This window comes from Agelaius tricolor, unplaced genomic scaffold (assembly GCF_023055355.1).
Source record: "Agelaius tricolor isolate 1412-34295 unplaced genomic scaffold, bAgeTri1.0.p SCAF_8, whole genome shotgun sequence".
NCBI lineage: Eukaryota > Metazoa > Chordata > Aves > Passeriformes > Icteridae > Agelaius > Agelaius tricolor.
The window spans coordinates 40,167,599-40,193,400 of NW_027269268.1; the positions used below are offsets into that span (position 1 = coordinate 40,167,599).

At 34.6% G+C, this 25,802-nt stretch overlaps 1 protein-coding gene across 5 annotated transcripts in view; it reads left to right on the plus strand.

The window, feature by feature from the left end:
- Positions 1 to 25,802, plus strand: part of ATP8A1 (ATPase phospholipid transporting 8A1) — a 103,026-nt gene that overhangs the window by 15,239 nt on the left and 61,985 nt on the right. Inside the window, exons 6-17 of one of the 5 annotated variants that reach the window (XM_071432471.1) lie at positions 1,903 to 1,943; positions 2,848 to 2,921; positions 7,016 to 7,085; positions 7,684 to 7,811; positions 11,020 to 11,131; positions 11,962 to 12,127; positions 14,342 to 14,469; positions 17,057 to 17,134; positions 19,553 to 19,641; positions 20,174 to 20,218; positions 22,824 to 22,896; positions 24,688 to 24,793. In XM_071432471.1, the coding sequence (XP_071288572.1) occupies positions 1,903 to 1,943; positions 2,848 to 2,921; positions 7,016 to 7,085; positions 7,684 to 7,811; positions 11,020 to 11,131; positions 11,962 to 12,127; positions 14,342 to 14,469; positions 17,057 to 17,134; positions 19,553 to 19,641; positions 20,174 to 20,218; positions 22,824 to 22,896; positions 24,688 to 24,793 (1,110 nt within the window). Of the gene's footprint in view, positions 1 to 1,902; positions 1,944 to 2,847; positions 2,922 to 5,495; positions 5,570 to 7,015; positions 7,086 to 7,683; positions 7,812 to 11,019; positions 11,132 to 11,961; positions 12,128 to 14,341; positions 14,470 to 17,056; positions 17,135 to 19,552; positions 19,642 to 20,173; positions 20,219 to 22,823; positions 22,897 to 24,687; positions 24,794 to 25,802 lie in introns of all 5 variants that reach the window. The other 4 variants (XM_071432470.1, XM_071432473.1, XM_071432472.1 and 1 more) reach the window with 4 other exon arrangements.

Consider the following 25,802-nt stretch of genomic DNA (forward strand, 5'->3'; position numbering starts at 1 on the left):
TGCTTTTGAAAATTAGTTGTAAGGAACAGCTGAAAAGTGAGAGATACAAATGAGAAGGGCTGCAGAAGACTTTATGGTGCAAGTTCTCTAACCATTATATAAAAGGTGCATAACAACACCACTTCTTTTTTTGTTCTCATAAGAAAATTGATTTAACTGAATGTTAGTGTGTGTTAACTGTCCTTAAAAGCTTACCAGATCAAAGGTTAGGGTTAGAGTACTCTTGAGATTTCAGGTGGCTCAGCATGTTTTCATGAGTCTGACTCATCTGTTTTTAAGCTGATTTTAACCAGTTAAACCAGCAAGAAACAAATCCAGAAAGAAAAAATGATAGTGTCCTTTCATGGAGTGGATTAAACTGGCTCATCAAAGGGCCCAGCAAACCAAGGAGGCAGCATGCACAAAGCAGTGAGGGCACGCACCTTGGCATGGGGCGATGGCAGGACAGGACCTTCCCTCTGCAGCCAGAATCCCCTTCTCACAAAGCCCCTGGCCACAGCTGGTGACATACTTATATTTCAGACCTGCAGAACTCCAGTGGCAGTTATTAAACTGTAACTGTTTGTGAAATGTAGTTGTCTGGACTGCTGCAAGGTATATTTTTGATTCTTGTCTGTTCCTTCATCTGATTGGTGCCATGGCCCCATCAGTATTGCTGTAAGTGGTGTTGCTGACACAAGGAGATGGAAATAGGTAGTTGGCAGCACAATTATCAAATGTCTTGGGTTCCTTAGGTACAACCAGTCAGCATGCTGAATTTGTGGTTTTACCAGTTGAGGGAAATGGTTTGTCAAAATAGATTTTGTATAATGATCAGCTGGTTGGTGAGGCAGTCATTAAAATGTCTTGCTTACTGTCAGAAAGGGAGTCTGCCCCATCTACCATTGCCCTGAGCATGTCAATACTAATAAACTTGGGGGAAGGAAGGTGAAGACTTACTAAGCAGGTTAAGTAATGATTGCAGATATCACTGAGATACACAAAAAGAGGAGTCAGTCTGGACAGAACCTCCAAGAAGACTTAAATGTAAAGGCCATGTGTAGTCTCAGATTTTGATCCACTTTTTTGAAGTCAGCACACTCTTGTGTAAGAATTTGGTCCTGATTGGAACTGAAGCTTCCTGATGGTTTGAAAGCTGGAAAACAGTGAAAGGGAGCAATCTCTTAAAGTTATCTGAGTATTGATACGTAGCAACGTTTCTTTTTCTTTTTGCACATCCATCTTCAGTAACTGGAGCTAAAAAACCATTGCCTTTATTATTCTCTGAAAATACAATCTTGGCAGTTAACTGGCAACTAGACATGGTTTTTGTATCATAATAGTAACACGTAAAATTAGAATAGTGGAATGTGGTTACAGTATTAATTGTTACTACCAGGGAAAAACTATACTAAATACTACTCTAAATAGCATGGGGTATTTTCAGGATATTTGTGGAGGAGGTGACTGTAGTGATCCTTAAGTTCTCTTATATGCCAATAACAACAGAAGAGATAAAATACAGTGAACCTCCTGGCCCTTTTAATGAATATTGAATATATTCCTCTCACCCCCTCAGTAATTTCAAAACTTTTTAACTTCAGAAATTTTTATTCCAATTACTGATTTATTTTGGAAAACACATTATCATAAAATCTATATCAGATTTATTTGATTCTCAAGCCCAGTAAAATGTTCTCATTGACTTTGTAATAAGATTCGATGGCACAAAAACTATTATCAAGAATATGTGCCATATATTTGAAATGCTTGATCTGACTTCATAGAAACAAGGCATGCTCTAAAATATTATGTAAATCAGATGTGTCTGTATGGCTTTTCATAAGGAATATAGCACATACCTGTGTACTGCAGTTAGATTGTATGACTGGGAAATTCTTTCTTTTTTTCCTTTTCTTTTAGTACTACGAAATGGTGCATGGGAGATTGTCCACTGGGAAAAGGTGTGTGTCTTTATTGGTCACTTTTAGAGCATAATGCATATTTAATATTTTTTTTATTTCTCCATGTTATTTTTAATGATAAAAAATAACTGATATTATGGGAAATGTATAATCTCTTGCATTTTATATTTTTCTTTTTTGATATTTGTCTCTCAAAACGTACTTTGAAGTCAAGTCAGTTTTGATGGCATGAGTTCAAGCTGGTCAAGGTCAGTGGGAATAATCTGAATAATATGATGGCTGAGGCAAAATTACTCACTTCCTTAGTATAATGTGGTTTGCCAAGGCAGAAACTTCTGTATGGAAACTAGTTACTTCCTGTATTTGTTGAACCTCATCGGCTTAAATAATGAGAACTTTAAAGGCGGATGCGCAGTGGTACCACAAGGAAGGGACTCTTAAAGGTGTCTTTCAAGAACTAAATGTTATGCTATCATCTATTCACTTTGTTTTAATGGTTTCCATACCTGAAAACTTGAAGAAAATTTGATCCACCATAAGTTGGAGGCAAGGTTCAGATGAAATTGGTTTATACCTTTGAATAAGCAAGGATATATAGTGTGATGCAACAAAACTGTGGTCTTGGGTGAGATTAATTTCTTCTTTAACTCAAAATCAATCTTTCAGTAAAGTATTTTACAAAACCAGCAAAATTAAAGACATGCATAGAGAAGGCTATTAAAGATTAGGCTTATTTAGCTAATTAGGCTTACTAAAGATTAGATTTCCAAAGAGTTGCAGTAACTTTTGGCAGAACTCCAGCTGTACAATCTAACTTCTCCTAAGTGTGTGAGTTTCTAACAGTCTTGCTAGCAAATTCAGCAGGTAAATATTTACTGTGCTTAAAACAAGGGTATAATACATTTTGTTTGAGACCATTAACCAATTCCCAGTTTTCTTTCAGGTAGATGTTGGAGATATAGTTATAATAAAAGGCAAAGAGTATATACCTGCTGACACTGTACTGCTCTCATCAAGGTAGAGATGCCCACTGATACTTATAGTGTAGAGGCTGGTTTCTCTACCCTGCATTTATTTATTTATTTGTGATTGCTCCAAGGAAATAAAGAATAAACAAAAGAGCTCCTCTTCTGAAGTGTAGTCTTGTGTTCATTTGGTCATTTGTCATTTAAAGCAATGTTGTTTTTTTTTAACTGTGACAATTGCAGTTTTGAAATTACACAGGCATTCGATTTACTCCTAAGAAAAATGTAGTATGTTAATTTTGTTGCTGCATATAATACAAAAAAGGCTGGTTCTCTCTCTAAAAATTGGGCCTCAACTGCCATATTTAGCCATGTTGGCTTTTTGATATGTACCCAACAAATTTCATCCCATAAGTAAATTGAAATTGATGTATTGCAGGGAACAGAAATGGTTTCTAAATTATATAGTCTCCAGTTTGATAATTGAATCGTGGAAAAAAGTGAACATGATATGTGAATCATTAAATTAGTACTTATCTGAACACTCACTTTATTATCTAATATGTATATTATGAATAATTTCATCAGTTGAAAGCAAGACTTAATTTTTAGCATGTCATGCTGTGACCCTTTTAACATGGATAATCAGAGATTGTTTATCATCATTTCCTTGGACAGTTTTATTTAAGAAATCCACATCTTAAGTGGGAGATGCACATTTTTCAACATCTATTTGATCAGGTCAACAGACAACATATTCTAAGAATCCTTTTTAATAGATTTTACCTAAATGTGAATGTATTGTAATTTATTTTTTTTTCTGGCACAAGCAGAAGTGTTATGTGTATGAATATGATTTAGGTATGAACCCTCTATGACCCCACTGAAGTTAATTAATCTACTTATGCCTAAAATAAATAAAGTTAGGATCTTATGCATTTCTGTTGACAGACTGTGATATAGAGTAGTACATTGTTTCTCTGTCTTCCATTATATCTCAAAATTAAGTGCAGCTGTTTCTAAAACACTTCCAATAAATTATTATCAAGTGTAAAGTAGATCCCAGGAAATACTGTAAATTTCCCTCATAGTCTGTCTTCAGTACAAGTGTTATTCATAACTTAGCTTGTGTTGAGCGTCCTCTGTAAACCTTTTACTTCTGTACATTGAGAAGCATTTACAAATTCTCCACCAAGATCTTTCCTTCTCCAGCAAGAACTTTGCAGGCAATTCACCAAGCAGCAAGGACACTTTCTCAATTGGCCTGATAATAGCTTCTGTCATGCTAACCATAGTGTCTTGCAGGTGGAAGAGATTACATCCTCTCAGAGCAGCTTCTTCATAATCTTCCTGAGTAATCCCTTAAATTTGAGTCTATTCCTAGATGTCTTCACAGTTTTGCCCTTTCAGATTTGGAGGACATTGCATCACATTTGTGGTTTACACACAGGAAAATACCAACTGCCTGGAAAGCCTACTTTGCAATCCTTGTATCCCTAAAGGAATCTTGTATCATGAGTTGACAGTGAAAGTAATAGTTAGCTGCTACTGGACTTGGTCAAGACTGTTTCCACTTTGTTTAACCCCTCTTTAGTGCCCTTACTAGAACACACTGAGTGTATCCAACTATGTGTGTCCAACTATTACTCATATTGAATTTTCCTGTCAGCTTTTCTTCCAGCATCCAGTTTGCAGTGGGGACTTTTTGAATCACAATTGCTTTTCTAGGCCCAGTTCAGGCATTTCTTCCAGCTAAAACATCTTCCCTAATTAAGTTACTAGGATCCTGTTCCAGCCTTGTTTCCAGGAGAGAGCCCTGTACTACTGCATGACCTCTAATTCTGCCTGCATACTGGCACATGCTCTCCTCCATCTCTCATCTCCATGTGGCCATGTTTCTTCTGGAAGACTCTCATCAATTTTGCTTTCAGGTCTTTATTAATGCCCAGCTACATTTTAGGTTCCAAAAGCAATATGAGTCTGTGGGCCTGGTTTTAATTCAAACTAATAATACTGGATTTTTTTTTTTACCAGCAATAGCAGTTTCTGGATAAAAAGAGGATCTTAATTATTTTAGGAAACTATAATCTCTTTCAGTGAAGGACATAAACCTCTGAGATTTAAATCTGTATGGTTCTTGCTAGTTCAGCGTACACTGAAATTTGCGAAACTGGAAAAAAATACAAAATAATTTTCAGCATGTCTACATAGAAAAGATACTTGTTACCTGGCTCTTCAGAAAAGCTGGTGAAAAATTGGTTGTTGTGGCTTTTATTTTCTTAATTGATGTATGGAGTGGCTGGAAACTTAGTGAGCTGAGAAATAAGCATAACACTTTTTTATGTTTACATACAATGTCAGTGTGTTCTGCAGCTTAATGTTTGTGCCTTACAGTAAAACAAACCACTTGAGTAAAAATGAAAGTGTTCTAGCTCTTTTCTTTCTGACCTGATTAAAATAGATTTTGAAAAAATTGTCATCAGACATTTTAATTAACATGTATTGTTTGAATAATAATTTCAAACTCTGTCTTTTTGTCTTTGTTCATTTGTTTTGTTTTGTTGTTGGTTTTTTTTCCCCTGTCACTTACTTTTCTGTTCTAATCATTTCAAACTGGGATGTGTAGGTGGCAGTAGGGGAAGTAGTGAAAGTGACCAATGGGGAACATCTCCCAGCTGATCTCATCAGTCTGTCATCAAGGTTAGAATAAAGTAGTTGCACAGGATATGTGTATGTGGGTCCTCATATACCAAATATGAATAACAATGCCATGTTGATAATATTTGCTTTGCTATTCACCTTTCTCCAATAAAGCCTACATATTTATAAAATTAGAAAGGGTTCTTTTATCAAATATAGATCATTAAAGTGAAAATATGCAATAACACTTCAAGAAGTTAAAATTACTTCACTCCTCTTCGTTTTTACATTACCCCCATGGAATTTTATCAGACAAGTTGTCATTGAATAAACAAAGTTAAATGCCAGGTTAAATATATGTTTAAGAGGAATATATATACATGTTGCTACCAACTTGCTGTTTTCAGCAAAGAATATGGTTTAATGTTGGTAGGACTGGTAGAGGACCCTCTGCACAAACTTGGATGTTGCACAATCTCTGCTGCATGTGGTTGCAAAAGCAGCATTGTTCTTGTGTACTGTGACAAAATGCATGTTTCTTAGACATGTCAGCTTTATGCTATTGTCTGCACTCTTACCACACTTTTTTTTTCCTAACCAATCAATGGGCCTGCCTTGATCTAACAGTAACTTACTTTGGAGGTCACTGTAATCTGCTGCAGTTCTTGCAATTAAGCATGTGTCTCACTTGAAATGTCTTTGCTGCCTTAGTTTGTTTTAAAAGTGCTTTACAAAAATACCATTTGGTTTTTATTGTTAACTAATGAAAATGTTAGAATTGTGAAAATGTCTTACACAGGTGGTTCCATCCAAGCAGGCTAAATAAAAGTTGTTTATATTTTTAGAGAAGTTTGCCAAGAATAAAACAGTAGCCTGAATGTACCTTATTATAATTTTTGACATTTTAATGCTTGTACTGTACAAAATTGTGTTAAAATAACCTACTTAACATTATCTTTAACATATCCAAATAATTTAAAATTAAGTCACTTATGTGTAGCCACTTTTCCATTAATAAAAGAAATTTTAAAAAAATTGATGCTTGAATTTCATGTTAGAATGAACGAAAACACTAGAAGCATTAAAGTGGTGTAGAGAGTAAATCTTTTTTCTTTTAAGTGTTACAGTGGTTTTATGATTTTTTTGATCCTTTTCAGAATCAAAGCTGTCTTTCTGTCTTGTTTCTGTCTTAAGCTCCTGCTGCCTGCTCTAGTAAGCTCTACAAATGTACTGCACTGTGCCATATCATAATCTCATGTGTAAAGCCAGAACATTGCTGTGTACAGTGATTTTATCATTGTTTCCTTTAAGAAAATGGGCTTTGGCAAACTTCTCTGAAAATGTAAAGTACTGTAGTTTTTATAGCTTTGGCTGTAAATTATTCTGGTTTTGAAGATTTGATAAGACAAACCTGTTTGCATAAATAAGTATTACAAGATTACAGGAAGTTAATGGATTCTGCCCCCTGTTATAATTTTGAATTCAGGACTTTTTTTCTCTTAATAGTGAACCACAAGCCATGTGCTACATTGAAACATCTAACTTAGATGGTGAGACTAACTTAAAAATTCGACAGGTAGGAATTTCATTTCTGGGAATATTGGTAATATTATTTCTGTCTATTAATGCTTATAAAAACATTTTATTACATTGATGTTCTAGAAGACTGAAGTTTTAGTGGTTTGAATAAAAAACAATGGATTATTGGCATCATAAAAGTGGAGGAATAAGTGGTTACTTCTAAGTCATTCTTTGTGCTTTGTTTTAGGGTTTTTCTTTGGGAGAATCAGTAGAAACATAAGTGGTTTGGGTATTGGCTTTGTTTCTAGAGAGCAGATGACGGGGCAGAAGCCCTGCAGAAAGCAGCTGATGGGGCCAGTGTTGTCCTTCAGGGACTGGTAGGGAATAGCAGATTTTGACTGAGGGCGCTGTCGCTGTGCAGGGACATTCTTGCTGAGCTCTCTGATGGATTATGACCCTGTCGTGGTCGTGGTATTTTCAGATGCCAAGGTGACTTTTTCACCATAGCACCCAATTGCGACAGCAAAATGTAGCTGGTCCATTTTGCTCCCATAGGGATGATTGTTTTCTGGTCTTGCTGTTAGATTTATAATATGTAGATTTGTTATTGGGTAGTGTTTTTTAATGTCATGACAAATGAATTTTGTTTACAGGGTTTGCCACTAACATCAGACATCAAGGACACAGAAAGCTTGATGCAACTCTCTGGCAGAATTGAGTGTGAGAGCCCAAACCGACATCTCTATGACTTTGTTGGAAACATCAGACTGGATGGGCATGGGTATGTAAATACAAGGGAGAAGACCTTGGGAGATTCAGTCTAAGAGTAGACAGCTATGTGTTCTTAAACTACTGAAGTAAAAATAGGAATAGTAGATCTTCTTTTATGTATTGACTGCTAAACTTTACTCTTTTGAAAAACTAGAAGCATAAAACCTTCTAATGTCTACAACTTGAGTTGTTTTACTAGTTGTCCTTCAGAAAGCATTAAGTATTAATAATAGGAGAGACTGCTAATCAGATTCTGGCAGTTCTGGAATATGTGCCTAGTAACTCACTTCTTAGGCATGTCATTTGTTACAGGAGCTGAATAGAAATAATTTGTCTTTTTTATTTTTTTAATTGTTCTTCTGTTTGTGTAAGTGTGGAGTGGAACAGAGCCCATTGCTATACACCTGAAATTCTTCTAATTTGGTAGCTGAAAAATGTTTAATACCTCAGTTTACTGGAAGTATGTTCCTTTAAAAATAGAAAATATGCACTTACAGCACACATGATTGTACAACTGCTTAAAAAATTCTTAAAATACTGAAATGCTGACCAAATACTGATAGTCAGGGTCCTCTGTGAATTCACAGAAGATTTATTGCTAGATCCAAAATTGCTGGATCCTTCATTCCCAAAAATTTACAGTATTCCTTATTTATTTGGTAGGTACTTATTTATCTATATCCAGTATTGTTCATGTTTGTAGTTTTAGACTGATATATATATAGTACTAATTATTATTATAGTACTAAATATCTCTTTTTTTTCCCCTTAAAATTCCATTTTTTATTTACTGATTCTTACAGATGCCTTCAGGAATTTTTCAGTCACAAGAGTGTGGATCTATTATAATTCCACTGTGCTTGTCATTAAGAAGAGAAAAACATTTACCTGTAATTCTTCTCTGAAGGTAATATTTATAACAGATCCACACATTAATTCTTCCTCCCTGGCTAGAAGTAAAAACATACTTTCCTTTTTAATATAATAATTTAATTTTTAAAATTTGATTTTAAAAATCGATATTGAATGTGCTGATGGCTGTTATGCCTCAAGAATGTGTAAGAGGCTGCCATCTGCTGGTCAAGAATTTTTCATTTGAGAAATTATGTTTTGGAATATTTTGCCTATAGTTCCTGTGCAGTAGGACAGTTGCAAAAGTGTGGCTCTAATATAATATTTACCTTCAGTGAAAAAGAATTACAGGTAAGTGACTCTTTTTGGATCTTGGTCTTACTTCAACCTGAAAAGTCAGGGATCTGTTCTTTTTCTGCCTGTTACAGAAGGAGTGCAAATTCATCTAATTGATATTTATTTGTCCAGATCTTTAGACCTTCCTACCATATTATGTAGGTCCAGCAGCTGTGATTTACACTTTATTCATTTCCATCTTAACATATTGGCAAAAACAATAGAGTTAGAGGATACTGAAAATATGTCTCCCTCTTCTTTCATGTAATATAAGTCACTGGAGTGCCATAAATGTTTTATCTTGTTGACCTTTTCAGTCTTTTCTTTTGCCCTTTATTGGAGAGGAACTCAAAAAAAAAAAAAAAGGTTTTCTTTCTTTTCTTTTGGATATCCAGTACTCAAGGAGACAGGAGACCATTACAGGTATTTTGCCTTTTGGCTAAATCTGTGAACTAGAAGAGGCAAAAGTTTTCTGGCTATCCTCAGCCTTTGAGTGAACTAACCCTTATCACCAAAGTGTGCAGCTCTTTATTATGAGTTTACAGATGCATGTCAGCTTGGTTTTAGTCCATGAAGACAATTAGCTAGAGAAAGGAGAAAAGTTCTGTAGCCTGGTTTATATGAACCTATGACTGGACAGTGGCTTGGTGAATGGTGAGGGGATTGTGCAAAACAAGGTCAAATTCTGGTTATCCAGACCTAAAGTATATGTTTTCCTGAATACATTCTTAAAATTTTGGGTAAGAGTGCAGTATACTTGTTTACAAAAACATTTTGTTTTGTAAGTTTTCACATGTGTCTCAGAAATTACTATTCCTAATATTCCCTCTGCCATGAAAGCATTCTAAAATCACCTTCCCCCACTGAAAACATACTTTACTGAATCCAATCCAGGCATGTTGGTGACAGTCAGCAGTTATGTAAAATGCAAGAGAAATGAGTTGTATTGAATCAGTTTTAAGAAGGCTGAGGCTGGGAAATAAGACACTTGAGATCTCTGTCAAGCCATCACTATTAGAGCAGAGTGTGATGTATCACTATTAGAGCAGAGTGTGATGTATTTGTCATCAATGTTGAGTATTTGTCACATGACACCTGACAGATCTGGGCTTTCCATACCCTGACTATACTCTTTGAGCTACCCAAAATGTTACTAATATAATGACTTTTTCAGATGCTTTTTATTTTGTATATCAGAGATACAGCTGCTGTCCTTAATCAGTTAATTTGTGATCTTAATAATGCATTGCTTTCAAACAAGTAGAGATAGTAACTGTTTCAGGTAAGAATTCCAAACATTAGAGCACTTTCACAAGTGTGAACTGCCAGCTGTTATTTATAGAAAGAAAAGTACCAGAACAGGGCATGTTTATCCATGGAAAAGAGTAATAATTATCTAAAATGTTTGTATTTTAAGAAAAACTTGACATACATTATATATATAAAGACACTGTCTGAATTTAAGACAACTAAATGTTTACTATGTCTTTTGAAGGTGTGTTGCTCCTTAGCTATACATAGTTTTAAAAGAATAACAGAACAAAATATACCTGATTTTGCAGTTAAAAGAAGGCACATGAAATATTGTGAATGTTAAATAACTGTGTTCATAAAGGATGGTTATTTCATTAGAAGAATAGACTAAGTTAAGAGTTCACAAAATTATTTCATTTGAAAATTGCTTTGAAAATCAATTTTTAAGAGAACATTTAGGAAAAAAATTGATAATCATAAATCAGAGGAGAATCAGATATTTTTACTTGCAGTATGCTTGGTTAGTAGTACCATATCAAAATTAGTAGTCCATAATAAAAATTAGGTGGTAAGTAATATTTTTGAAACCTTCGATTTTTGGCATGGTTTTTTATCTCTCAAGTTTTCTCTGTAAAAACTCTAAAAAAGTTAACTGAAAATTAACTATTAACAATAATCATGTAAATTTTGAGAAATTAGTTTTAACAAATGTTGATTACATTTAATCATTGACATTGACTGGTTTAGTGTTAAAGTGTAAAACTTCTTACTTCTAGTACTGTTCCATTGGGATCTGATCAGATTCTGCTACGAGGAGCTCAGTTGAGAAATACTCAGTGGGTTCATGGGATAGTTGTCTACACTGGACATGACACAAAACTTATGCAGGTTTGTCCCTTGGATTTTGTCCAACCTGTCTGTTTTATTACCTTAATTTACCATTCTGTGGTACAGAAACATGGCTTGGTTCAATACAGTACTGAAATGTCAATAATAGAGCATCTTTCATATCAATTAAAAGCAAGAAAAATAAAGCAATTTCTTGTTGTTTTAGTCACTTAGTCCCAAAGTAGTTTTTCCACTCGTAAGCATATTCATTGATTTTATCTAGTAACTTGTGCTTTGAAAACTCTTTATTAGCAAGTTCTGTTACCACAGTTTGTCGTTTTTACTTTTGACTGTTCCTAAAACTGTCCTGTTGTGGGGCTTTCTTTCCAGTACAAAGATAATCATTCTTGTCAGAGAAAACAAACTGAGGAGGGGAGAGACTGAAATTACTTTGCCTAATTTGTTTTGAAGTATCACAATTGAGATGCAACTGTTGAGAAAAAATAAGTTCAGATTGGTCATTCATGCATTATTTATTGCTTTTCTAATTTGTAAAACAGTTACCTGAAAAAGAGTGTCTGTATTGGCAGCTGTCTTCTGTTGCACTGACAAGGTGTATTCACACTCATTTTTAATGTTTACTGTTAACTATTGGTTTTACCAGTGTTCTGTGTCATTTTTTAAACTTCTTGTGTCACAATTCTAAAGCCTCAATTCATAGATTTATAAGCTGCTGGTTTTGGGGTTTTTTTAAGTAAAAGGGTTAGGGCCTTTTTTTGTGATGATGTATTTGGGAGACTATTTAGAAAAGGATACAGTAACTTGAAAAGCAAGAGCCATGTTACCTCATCTAATATTTAATAACCACTGTTGGTTTTTGTCTTTTGCAGAATTCAACAAGTCCACCTCTTAAAATGTCTAATGTGGAACGAATTACAAATATTCAGATTTTGATTTTGTTCTGCATCCTTATTGCCATGTCTTTGATCTGCTCTATTGGTTCAGCTATATGGAACCGAAGGCATACTGGAAGAGACTGGTACCTTGATCTAAATTGTAAGATCTAAAATATTATATTAATATTTTAGTATTTTGTTGCCTTTCATATTTGGAAATGAGGATAATTACCTTGCACAGTGTGGGTTTTTTGTCAATCTCTCTTCTTTATTTTTTGACTAAAGTCCTTAGGCTAGGTATATCATAGCAAGTATAAAATTTAAAATTTGCCTTGCTGTGCCATCTGAGCTCTTGCCAAAATTCAGGAAGGGCAAGATGATTTGTTTGTCTTTACTTTTTTCAGGCATTCCATCTCTGCAGCTCAGCGAGGTCTGCATCAGCATTCCACTGGCATAAACAGTCAGCTTCCTAGACATCAGTCTGAAGCCTCTTTGAGCTGTTACTAATAGATTACATTTAAAACTGCAGTGACTTTTCTGAATTTTTATATTTGTCTTAGGAAGCGATGCTGTGTCTTTACAATTTTGACAGGGCTTTAACTAATCAATATCAGAACTTAATAGACTCGTCCTGAAGAAGATTTAAGAGACACCACAGGTCTCTTTTAACATATTATACTGGGCAGCTGTAGGTAAGGTGGATGTAGGGCAGTGTGATGTTGCACAGGCCTTCACAGCAGCATGGAACATACTGACAGAGTCTGACCTTCTGTGAGGAAACAGGATTTAAAAGAAGTTTTCATAAATATACTTTGCAGTCAATTATTCGTGTTTTCAGAATTTCTTAGGACCCTTTTTACTTAGGCAGAACCAGAACTAAAACAAAGCTCCTGAGTACAAGGCTTCTGAATGTAGTCGACAAAGAGGGGTTTTTTGGGGTTTTGGTAAGTTCTTAAAGAAAAATATTGAAGTTCTGATTTGAAGGCATTCCTAAAGTTTCTGTGTCTGCATTTATGATGAACTTTGCTTTCCTTCTTTTGGATGCTGAGAAAGAAACTTTATTTTTCATTAATTAAGAAACTTAACTTTTGTGTTTTCCTAGTGAGGTAAGAAAAAGTGAACTAGTTCATAGAATATTGACAATTTTAGGTAATATCAAAGAAGGACATCAGATGCGCTTCATCTGTGCTTTTTTTTTTTTTCCTGGGAAATATAAAAGTTTTAAGAATATGGTGGCTTATATGTGGTTAGCACAGTAGTGAAGCAGTTCATAAGTTGTTATTCCTGAAAAAAGAAACATGAAATAGTGGCCATTGATATTTTGGTTTGTGTGTTCTAAATTGAGTATCCATGTCAGTTTCTTTTCTGATTTATGTCCCATGATTAAATGAAATTGTTTTGGGTTTTGTAAGGTATGTCCTTTAAGGCTGTATTCAGCATATAGTTGTTATGATACCAGATATGTAAGAAGCATCATAATTTATATGTAAGTGCATTTTATCCCCCTTTCCCCTTAGTTATTTAATTTTTTAGCTCCCTGATCTTTTAGGCAAGTACATCATTTGATGCAGGAGTTGATATTGATGAAAGTCTCCAAAACCTTCTTTCTTGGATCTTACAGTAACAACCAAATCCTTGTTGGACAGACAGTGGAAACCTATCTGAGGCCAATTTTCTTTGAGATACCTTAAATAGAGCTAGGCAGGCTTCATCTTTTGCCCATTTGCTGTACTGCACAGCAGACTTTCCCATTCTCATCCTCTCGGAGGTGCTACTGCTAGAGTTATCTTTGTAAGAAAAACTTAAAACTTGAAAGGAAAAAGGAGTATAAAACTACTTGTTTTATATTTTAATATTCACATTTCCATTTGTTTAGAACTTTCATTAAACTCTCTGATTTCATATCTCCCTTTCATGGGGTGTGAATTTACCTCTTCCAAAACATTTTGCTCTGTTGAGGGAGACTATATGATTGTGTTAAGGTGAATGGAGAAAAAATTCATTCCACTATGTATTTCCCCTTTCAAAATGTTAAATTATAATATTCTGAGTTTAGAACTTGGTTGCTTATATAGATATTCCCAGATTTTGATCTTAAAATGTAGAAATAGAGGGAATGGCTGGTAAGTTTGCTCTTCAGAAATTGGAGATGAATGCAAAGATTGCTGAATTTGAACTCTGATATTATAACTGAGATCCTTAACTCTGAGGAAGGTCTTGTCCATAGGCAAGTGATACTGTAATTAATTCCAAAGATACTTCTTAGAACATTTTAATAAAAATCAGCTGTTCATGCAATATTTTGAATACAGTACATATATATACTTCTAACTACAGTCTCAAATATTTATTTGATTACTTTGTTTTTTGGCAGATGGTGGAGCAAGCAACTTTGGATTGAATTTCTTGACTTTTATCATTCTCTTCAATAATCTTATTCCAATCAGCTTGTTGGTTACACTTGAAGTCGTTAAATTTATCCAGGCATATTTCATAAATTGGGTAAATATTATTTTTGTAATCTTGATTTCTAAAATCAAGTGGTTCACAAGTAAGTGAAATGATGGATTGCTTGTTTATGTATACATTTTTTTTCAGACTTTTTCTAAATGCTGTTTATTTATTATTAGTGGAATCTGAGGAGATAATTTCTTTTAGTGCAGTTATAGCTGCACTGGATTGATTTTTGGAGCATGTTTGTTGTGATCCACTCAGTAATTGTAGAGGAGCAAACTGAGCCTTCTGTGGATTACAGAGAGAAATTTAAGGTTCAGATGTTCCCCAAAACATGAATAAAGCCAAACGAGTTTAAATGTTGATACCAAAGAATTGATACATTTTATTTACAGTAAATTAGAAAGAAGGAAATAGAAAAAGAGGGTGAGGGAATAGTAATAGTGAGAGATATTAAATAGAAATATATCAGATTAGGTAGAAATATATCATCCCTCTGTGGGTCCCAACGACGTGTCATTGGTCCTCTCCATCTGGTCTTCTTGGTGGTGAGTGTCCCCTCTGAAAGGCATAGAATTCAGTATTTAATTAACCAGCCTGATTTGAGCCATATGGAAATGTCCAGGGCAAGTTTGACGCTGTCTCTGGGAAGACTCTGGATCGGTTGCATGGTTTTGCATCATGTGCAGTGCTCTGAGGCATGGCTTCAGGAATGAGTCTGGGGAGCACTTGGGGGGTCTTTGATGATTGTGACACCCCCTGGCTTGCTCCTCACATGAATGTCCTGTGGATGTGGCTTTCCTGGGGTGGTGGGGGGTTGTTTCACAGCTGAGCCAGTTTGTGGGATGGAGGATGGGTGTTCACTGGGTCTGACCAGAGGTTGCGCCGCACACCCAAGGCCCTCCTCCTCCTCCACCCTTGGTGGGCGGGGACTCTGTGCAAACCTGGCAGCAGGAGATAAGAATTGGGAACTGTGGCCTCCCCCAGCCCAAAGCTAGGGAGGGATGATTTTCGGGACAGCTGCTGGGCTTGGCTCTCCAGTGGATGCTCTCCCAGCCTTATCTGTTTCTTCCCAGAGCTGAGATGATTGAACAAAAGTGTCCTTTTATCTTATCTCAAGTTCTCTTACTAACTCACAGTCCAAGGTTTCATTCATGGGGCCCATTCAAGGTGGGCTTTGGTGATGCAGCTTTTCACATCAATGTTTAAGCCATGGACTATAACATTTCAGTCTCTTGACAGTATTTTTTTGCGTTTTACTTTCTCATTATTGGTATTCAGGTATCAGTTTCATTCAGAATGATCAGAAGAATGTGTTTTGCAGTGCTGGAGAGTTTGACATTTTGCTTTGGCATTTGGGTTTTGGTTTGGTTTTTTTTGAGCACAACTCTAGTTTAATGGAGTGGGGGTCATTGTACAAAGGCAGTGTCAGTGTCTGCTAGTATTATCCCTTATGAAATATATAAAAATCATTTTGACATCCTCTCTTTTTTTTTTCTTAATGAATTAGTGGGGAAAATGAAGGGTTTACTCTGAGTGGGTGTGAGCTGTTTTCCTTAAAGCCATGTAAACATGCCTTCAATTTTTCCATTTTTTTCTGAATGTAAATTTATCATAGCATTCTGAACACTTTAATCTGATTCCTTGATCAAATGTGTGAAATAGATTTGTATGTGTAAGATATGTTATGGAGATATAGATAAGAATGCATATGAAGTAGCAGGTGAAACATATGCTTTATTTTAAAAGTTAAATACTTTTGTGAGCAGTCAGCTAGTTTCGATTTCTTGAGGGTTTTTTTTTGTGCTGTAAAACAAAATGTTCACAAATTGGAGAATGCAGTGAAATTCTTCCTTAATTTTCTGTATTTTAAAATAAATATTCAACAAAGACCCATCTTGAATGTGTAGATTACCATTGTTTATACAAGAAATCAGAAAGGCTGTTTTAACTTCCTTTCTTGCTCCAGTTTCTCATTATAAGGGATTAGTTGCCTTTTATTTAGCCTAATCTGGGACTCTGGACATTTATGTTAAGTAATATTTCTCTTTGTGTGTAGATTCTATTTGTATGGAGAAGTTGGTCATCTGCAATCTGTTGGACTACATTACCATGTTTGACAATGTTTTAATCTTTTACTGTATTTGAAAACAAACTCTGATGTTTATTTAACAAGTAAGAGGAAAAGAACTCACACCATATGAATTGTATCCTACATTTATTGTGTACTCTCAAATTTATCTTCATGTTTTTATCTCAAGATATATTTATCTTGCTATTTAGAAATGACTGGTTGTGCATACAATAGAAGTTGGTAATACTGACTTCTCCCTATGAGTCATTTCTGCATGTTGCTAATGTCATTTTAAATGTGTGGGTCACCTGTTTTTCAATATACTGATCACTAGAAATAATCTGAGCAAAATCACCCATGAGAAAATCTTACTTCTACTGGGGACTCTTGGAAATGATCTGACAGTGTCTGTGGCTTCTCATGTTGAAACAATCTTAGATAGATCTATTCATGTGTGGTCTTTTCTTCTACACTTAACTGTTCTATTTATGTGCTAGACTTCTTGTGAAAAGTTCTGAAAGACTGATTTTTAAATATATGTACTTTTTTTTTTATCTCTAGGACATAGACATGCACTATGAACCTACGGACACTGCTGCAATGGCTCGTACTTCCAATCTCAATGAAGAACTTGGACAGGTAGATAAAAGAATTACTGATTCTAACTCTGTATTGAAATTATTCATGTGAGGATTTATTTTAAAAAATATACTCTTGACTTAGTATTTACTTATTTCTATTCTCTTTGTTTTGTCAGATACTTTTAAAAATACTTTGCAGTATCAGTGAATTAAAACCAGTATTACATGAACAATCTCTGTATCAATGTGCATGTGGTAATCACAGAAGATTGAAGTGTATCAATAAAGTTACAAAATCAAAGGAACTTTGGGCATTAAGGCTGTGGCATAAAATTTAGTCTCAGTATATACATTTATGATAATGTGTGTCTTCGGTATGTCAATTTTTTTTCACATTCTCTGCATTCCTCAGAAGTGACAGTGGGTATCTTAGGGTTGAATCAGTTCTATACATGTCCTCTTTTCTTGCCACTAAAGACTGGAAGCCGTGAATGGAATGGGGGCTGAATTAAACCCTGGAAATTTGGGCTTAATTCTTTGTGCTTTGGAGTTCTCATTTAATACTGTAAAATCAGTTTGACTTTTCACAAGACATCACTTGTTATATGTTCATAATTGAGAAGTATGACTTAGTGCAAGTGTGCCTGGGGCAGAGGGTGTGCTTCTAGAAGAACTACACATGGTATTTGCTCTTTCAGTCAGTTGTATTTGCAGTCTGGCTTTAAAAACATGCTGAACTTTCTGGAACACTGGTGGTGAGCAGCTCTTACTGTGGAAAATAAATTACATGCTCATTTAATTGAATCGTATTATGAACACAAGTATGCAAGTTCTTGCATTTCCTAACCTAGAAGTTAGGAATTTTTTTTGCATTTCCTAACCTAGAACTTATGAATTCTTTACTTTATTGCATGGGCATGTTAAAGTTGTCTCTAGCTTTCCAAAACCAATAGCTCAGATTTAGCCATATAGTAAAGCAGTCCTAGGGACTAATATATGTCATTTGGAAAAACTGCTTGAAGGTTAGCATGTTCTATGACTGGTCTACATAGAGGAGTACAGAGCTTTTGCCTGTTGGGTTTAATATGTGTGTGCAGAAAATTTTGTTCTTTTGCTGGCTTTGAAGGGGAGTACAAGCTCCTCTAGTGGGGAAGAGTCTTTGTTGAATCTGCGCTTTCCTTCTCTTTCACTTTACACTGTCTGTTTTTGCTATCTTTGCAGCTAGTTTATTATTCACATTCCGAGACACATTCTTGCCTTTTGACTTCAGTAGTTTTTGTCTTCATTTCTTAGGATTCTCATCAAATTCTCCTTCACCATCAAGAGCTAGTCAGGCTTCTTGGGATCTCCACTTTCATTTTTTCAGCAGGTTCTTAATTTGAGCAGATTTTTGTATGGAGACCAAAGGACTCTACTAAAAAGAGCAGATTTCTTTTTGAAGTACATGAGGGTTGCACATTTAATGAAGAGATTTGCCCCAAGAGATCTTTAGGTTTTAAGAAAGACAAAACTTTGGTGTTGGGAAAAAAGGTTGACATTTTTAAGCTGCAATTCCCACTTTCCCATTGTGCCCACACACACAAAAAAAAAATATACAGTTCGCCACATAAACCTGACACAAAAAGATTCCTCCTTATTACTGCTGATTTTACTAAGGCATAGTTCCACAGAAACATTTTTACTAATACATAGCTTTATTAGTCCCAGGTATAATGTAGTTAATTCCTAATTAAGAATTCTTGTTGTTTTTTTTTTTTAATTAGAAGTAAAATTTAATGAATTGAAGTTTACCTGTGACTCACAGAACTTTTCGTTCATCACAACCTCATTTCTTCATATATTAACTTTTTTCATAAGATTAGATTAGAACAAAACTTTAAAATATCACAGGTTCATGTACTTCAGCTTTGAATTTTAAAATGCTCTACCTAGTAGTTTCTGGAACAGAAGGGTTTGTAATGCCAGGGGAATAGAAGATGCAGAGTAGGTAGAAAGGAATGTATTTCTCCTTTTCCTGTAATTTGGCATTTCTGAACTGTTGTGCTTTTACTAACGTTTTGGGTTTAAGAAGATATTTCTATGTCAAAAAGATCGGCTCAGAAATGCATATAGATACTTTTCTTAGCATATGGCTTTCTGTCCAAAGTTTAATGTTTTACTGGCAAATTCATTGGTCTTCAGAAGTTTCTTGCACTTCAACAAAATGTAGAGTGAGGGATGGTTAATTACACTACTGTGCACTGAGGAAAGCTTAAGTTTCCTGACATATCAGTTGATTGATTTCTTTGGAAATGGATATGAAGGCTGTGTATCTGCCATGGTTATGTATTGATTTTGTTGTTGGATTTTTTGTTGTTGGAACTGTGAAAATTGCAGAACAGGTGAAAATATTTCATATATTGATAGTCATGAATTGTACTAGATATGTCACTAACTAATGAATTTTGATGTATAATGGATTTTGTCATTCATTTAGGTCAAATACATATTTTCTGACAAAACGGGTACCCTGACATGCAATGTCATGCAATTTAAGAAGTGTACAGTAGCAGGAATTGCATATGGGTAAGTATTTTTATATATTTCTTCATCTATGTTCCTCTGCCTGTCCATATGTACTCATGCATTAATACTGTAGTTAAAATAAACTTACATCTGAAAATATCTACACCTCAGTCAGCTTTTTGTGACTATAAAATATTACTCATAAGAGACAGGATCACTTCTGTCATGATGTCTCTTTTTGCAAAGAGGAACAAAAATAAAATTGAGATACCACAGGCTTTCTGCTGTAAGGCAGCGTCAATATCTTCAATATGCATGGTTTTGCCATTGTTTACCCTGTTTAATGTTGTCACAAAAGCCTGAAGGAGACTTGCAAAAACTTGGTTTGTTATAATTTATGAAGTCTCCATAGAAAGACTATATTTTTGCAATTTTCATTGCAATCTAGGCACTAGCACAATAATTGCAAAGCAGGGTTCTTTGGTAATTTTGTTTTATTAACTAACTACTTTTTTAACACATGATCCAATTTTTTAGCATTTGTGATTCTTTCTCCTCTCCCTGTTCTGTTTTTTCCTTGCTTCTTGTGCAGCCATTGCCCTGAGCCTGAGGATTATAGTGTTCCTTCAGATGATTGGTAAGCTCTAAAAATCATTTAGCTTCTGCTGTTTCTTGAAGATTCAGGTTTAAAAATACTGAGCAATAAATTTAGAGATGGAGCTAAATGTGAGAGAGTTTACTGCTCAGAAGTTAATTCAACATTGAATTCAGGCAGACTGACCATCTTACACAAAGTTATGCCAGCCAAATTCTATGGCGTTAGGTTGCATACTGTGGAATAGAATCTCTAAGTGGGTCCCTGAAATATAGTGCTGTCATTATACTGACAGTCCTGGTGCAATTCAAAACTATTTATTGGAGAGAAGGATTTGTCTTTTATTATATATCTGGTACTATGGTAACTTTAATCACACTTTTGTACTGGTAGTCAGTAATATGTTAGTAATAATCAATAATATGTTTAAAAAAAATCCATATTTGAGAGTGAAAAATATGTAATGATATTGTGGCTATTTTACTTCCTCCAGATAGTTTTAGAATATTAGCACTACATAGTTCTTAACTGGAACTGAGATTAGAGCACCCAAATACACTTGGGACTAACATTAATGCCTTAATGGGGACTTCAGGAAGGAAGTCCTGGCTTCCTTTCTGCTGTCATCTACATGAAGCCTTGTGCTTCTTTATCATACTTTCTCACACTAAATATTTGCAATACCATTCAAAGTAAGCTCAGATACATCAGAGAAAAAAAAGTAATTTACAGTCTCTAAATTATCATTATTTTATTTCTTGAAAGTGACAACAAGACAATGTCACACAAAATTGGAATGTGTTGTGTGGAATATTTTCATCTTTTGTTGAAAATATTTGAAGGAAAAAAAATCTTGTCTAAATTAGAATTAATAATTCTTTGTTTAGATAGAAAAACAAAAAAAAAAAGCCAGAAAAATTCCTCCTGCAATGTATAAAATGTAGCACACAGACCTACCCCAAAATCTTAACCTGACCTGAATATCATTTGATGTAGAAGGAAAATGTTTCCTAAAGATGCATAAGTTTGCTTAACTGCATACAAGTAATTTCATTAAAACAATGCAGTGCTTACGTGAAATGAAGCATGCTTGCTTATAAGCCATTAATGAAAAAAGACTGGTTTTGAATAAGTATTTATTCATATAAATATGAGCACATCTGAAATGGATAAACTGATATCTGAACAGTGGTTAAAAAGAAAACCAACCCAAACCTTATAGGTAAAGAATATATTGGAAATACTTAGAAAATATTATACTTGAAATTTCTTGGTGTGTGTAAATCTGTTGCAATTAATAAAGTCTCTTTCTGCCAGTAACACTTCTAGCCCTAACATGACTAATATACTAAATCCCAAATCTTCTATATCTTTTTTTTTGTATTAGAAAGAATTGTTTTCCACTTCATTAAAACTTACACCTGCAAATATTTTTCTGTATTTTAGCACTGAGAATCCAGAAAATTTGTATCAGAAAGCTTTAAGCAAACAAAGCTTAAAGCTTAGACTCTAAACAAATATAATGTGTCTGAAGGTGTTAATATTTGTCACTCCAAGATCTATTTGCTTTGCATTCAAAAAAGAAGTCTTGGTGAAGAAGAATGCTTCAAATTTTTCCTGTAATTACATAGTTAGAAAAAGTACTCCTTGCATGGTGGTACAGAGGAGATTCTGCATTTTATATTCTTCCATGGCAGTTACTGCAGGACTAAAACAATTCACTTTTGGTTTTCATATAGAATCTTTAGACTGCCTTTGATGTATATGGCTTATTCTTCAACTTAAATTGCCAAATGTCTTTGTTCTTTTGTAAGACTGTGTAATCCAAAGTAAATGAGAAAAAAAAAATCCTTCAACTGGATTCACTTTTCAGCACTGTTTTGGTTTTGTTTTCAAATTCAAAGTCATCTAGATTATCTTAATACTTAGCTGTAGTATTAAGACTGTTGCTGTAGTCTGCTGCAGTAACAAATCTTCCTAGAAGTATCTACATATCTGAGCTCTCCCATTCAGCCAGAATATTTGTTCAGTTTGGGAGATGTTAGTGTATGGCTTTATTTCTTCAGAACCATCTCCTCCTTGCATCTCTTAAGTCCATACTTCACCACTGTTGTTGTGTCTTCTTTATCTTTCAATTTCATATGTTCCTTTTTGATCATAAGTAATAAAAAGCAAATTCTCTGCATGTAGACTTCTCTGATGTCTGGACTCATTTGTTTATCTCTTTCAGATTCCAGACTTGCTTTTCTATAGACATTTAGAAACTTATCCCAAAACTGCTAATTTCTTGATGAACTGTGATCTCTTTGTGCATATATATTTTTATGCGCCTTCAATAATCTCATTCTAGAGATCAGAAGACCAGAAGCCTCAATTTTACATTGTGGATATATTTTTACTTCATCCTTCATTACCTGAATTCAGCAGAAAGACTTTGCTGGATTTAAGTGTATTTATATAAACCAAGGTTTCTTTAAATTAAACTTTGGAAATGTGAGACAATTGCCTTTTCATTTCTTTTTCTCACAATACATGATTGCAGCCTTTATTGTAGCAGCTATAGCCCAAAACTTGTGTTTGGATGATTTGTATATAAACTGTTTAAATCATGCTAAGAGTGATCTCTTTTTTACTCAATTATTTCCAGGCAAGGCCCACAAAATGGAGAAGAAAAAACATTTAGTGACGTATCATTACTGGAGAATCTTCAAAACAACCATGTAAGTTATATAGAAACAATTATCATTGTATCATTTGTGACATGAAGCCATTGCTTCCAAATTCAAAATAATTCAAAAAATTATGTCCTTTGAGGGAAAACAAATAAGTTGTGTATTTACACAAAATCAGCGTGAGCTCATGAATACTTTTGTAATTGTTGCTGATATATGTTAATTAGATCCAACCCTTATTTTCTCCCCTCCTTTTTTGTTTTGATGCTATGGTTCAGATGTTAAGAGTTTAGAGTAGTCTTGTGTTCTTCTTTCTCTGGGTGTTTTACTGGTGCTCCTGCTGTTCAGATGATGTCGTAACATCCAATAAAGCTTTCAGGATAAGCCAAGTTAAATTAACACCCTGACATGACTTCCCTGGGCTTGGACAGGAGTCAGGAGTTAACTGTATGCCTTGGGTTTATGTGCATGCTTCCATAATGTTAGATCTTCAGATGATGAAATGAAGGAGGCATTTTGGAGACTTATATTTGCCCCAAAGAGACAATACATTTCTCGAAAAATAACAAGTTATTTATTATCTGATTAGGAAACAGTACCATCATTACCACTTTCTGCTTTTTGTTTGTGCAAGAGATTTTTTACCTTGTCATAACCAACACCTACTTTAAACAGTGTAACTGTTTGTTCTCTTTTTGAAGAGTTAAAGTAAATTGCTCTTTTCTTAAATTTTGTCCTTGCAAGAGGCCAGTTCCAGTTTAACTGACAGACAGTGAAGCATCTTTTTCTGGTAGATATGTATTATCAAGTATATATAATATAAGCATGCTATAAAAATGTGTCTGTATGCATCTTAAAAATTCAAGTACACATTCAAAGAGAGGTTTCAACACTGTATATTAAATGTATTCAGAAGTGCTTTGGAAAAGAATTTGTAATTCAGCTTTGTGAGTACATCATAGAGGATCTGGGGCCATCAGTGGAACAGAATAAGAACTTGCTCCCATTAGTGTTTTTGCACTACAGAATTAAATTAGGTTTTCAGAGATTATTGTATTTTATGGAGTAATGGTAATGTTATTCTTAGTTTGAAATACAAAACTGAAATACTGTAAGCATGCTACAAGAAACCCTCAGCTGAAGTGGCAGCTGCTTTGAGCTCACTTACAGGGAATGCTGGGGTTTCTTTTAAACCAGTCAGTTATTCATTTTGTAAATGCCAGCTGCAGTAATAAGGTTCATAGCTGTATTTGTCAAGTCTAATCAACTGTTCTGCTTCTATGTTTCTTTTCCCCTCTTTTGGCTAAATAATTTTAAATTGTTTCCACTTTTAACATTTGAAGTGCCTGATATATTCATCTTTAAAGCAATCTGATATTGCAACATTTTCCATGTGATTTTTGTTTGCTACATCTTTCTAAAGGTTCTCAAGAAGTGTTGTCAAATACTGTACTAGGCAAAAGTAAAAGAGACTATTTTTTAGTAACAATTACAACATCCAAAGAGACTTCTGTGAATACAGTAAAATTCTTTCAATACATCATTCATACTTACCTTCCCTAAAAAGTAATTATTTGAACTGTTCCATGTTCCTGGTTATCTAATTTTGATTGTTATGGTAGCAAATGCCACTAAATTCTATTTATATAACCAGTATGTAAGTAGAGCAGTATGTAAGTTAGTATGTGCATGCTGAAATTAGTTTACAGATAGTGCTTAAAGAAAAGAGGTACCTTTCATTAAATTTTTGTGGGCTGTTATTTGTCTATATCTATTATTACATTTTGGTTGTTTATTGCTTAAATGATGAATCACACTCCAACCTATTTTTTTTCTTAGCCAACTGCGCCTATAATATGTGAGTTCTTGACAATGATGGCAGTGTGTCATACAGCAGTTCCAGAAAGAGAAGGTGATAAAATTATATATCAAGCAGCATCTCCAGGTGAGACTCAAATAATTCAGTGAACATATTCTGTCAACTCAACAAGCAAATTTTATTCAGTTTATTGCGTTTGAAGAATCTTCCAAAATTAAAAAAAAACCCCCGAACTTATCCCTCAAAAACTAATTGGTATCAGCTAAAATCAGTTTTTTAAAAAAGGATTTAGACTTTTTTAGTTTTCATTAGAAAATACATTTGAATGTTACGGGGATTATGTAAGGGCAAAGAATCAGTAACTATACCTCACTGCTATGGTGTTGTCAGATTGCTGTGGAGTTCTAAAGGTAGTGCTCAGAAGAAATAAAATCAAATCAGGACACAAACTGATGTCCTTGCTCATTCTATAAGCCTATTCTGTATTTGGTATCCATGATACTGATTTAAAACAGAGGTTGTGTAATCAAAACAGAAAGGTTTTTAATTGGATAGACGTTGTGATAAATTCTGTTAAGGGTTGAGAAAAGATTATTGTGCAAAATTCTGTTTCAAGCCTATTGTGGTTCACAGACAATTTCTGAATTCAGGAAATTATTAAGCAAGGCAGAATGATTAAAATATGCTCACTTTTGCAATAACTAATATGTTACAATTTGTGATGGGAAAAACTATAACTAATATGTTACAGTTTATGATGGGAAAAACTACCTGAAGTGCAGAGGTTCTTCCTTGGGTCCTCAGCTTCTAGGTGGCTACCTCTGTGAATCCTGTCCTTCAATAGCTGAAAGACAAGGGCAGAGGTAGTGCCATAAGTAAAGTTCACTGGGTCATGGCACTGTTTCACTGGGCATTGCAAGCAAACTCCATTCTGATATCCTGAGCCACTTGGAGACAGCTGATGACTTTTGGAGATGTGGTTGCTGGTTTCCTGAATATAGGCATTGAAGTTATCTGTTATTTACAGGAATGACTTACCACTCATCTCTTCCAAACCGGAACTTAAAGAAAAAGCATTGTACATCGTCCAGTGACCTGAGGAAGGTGCTAACCTAGGTGCTTTGACAAGGGTGCT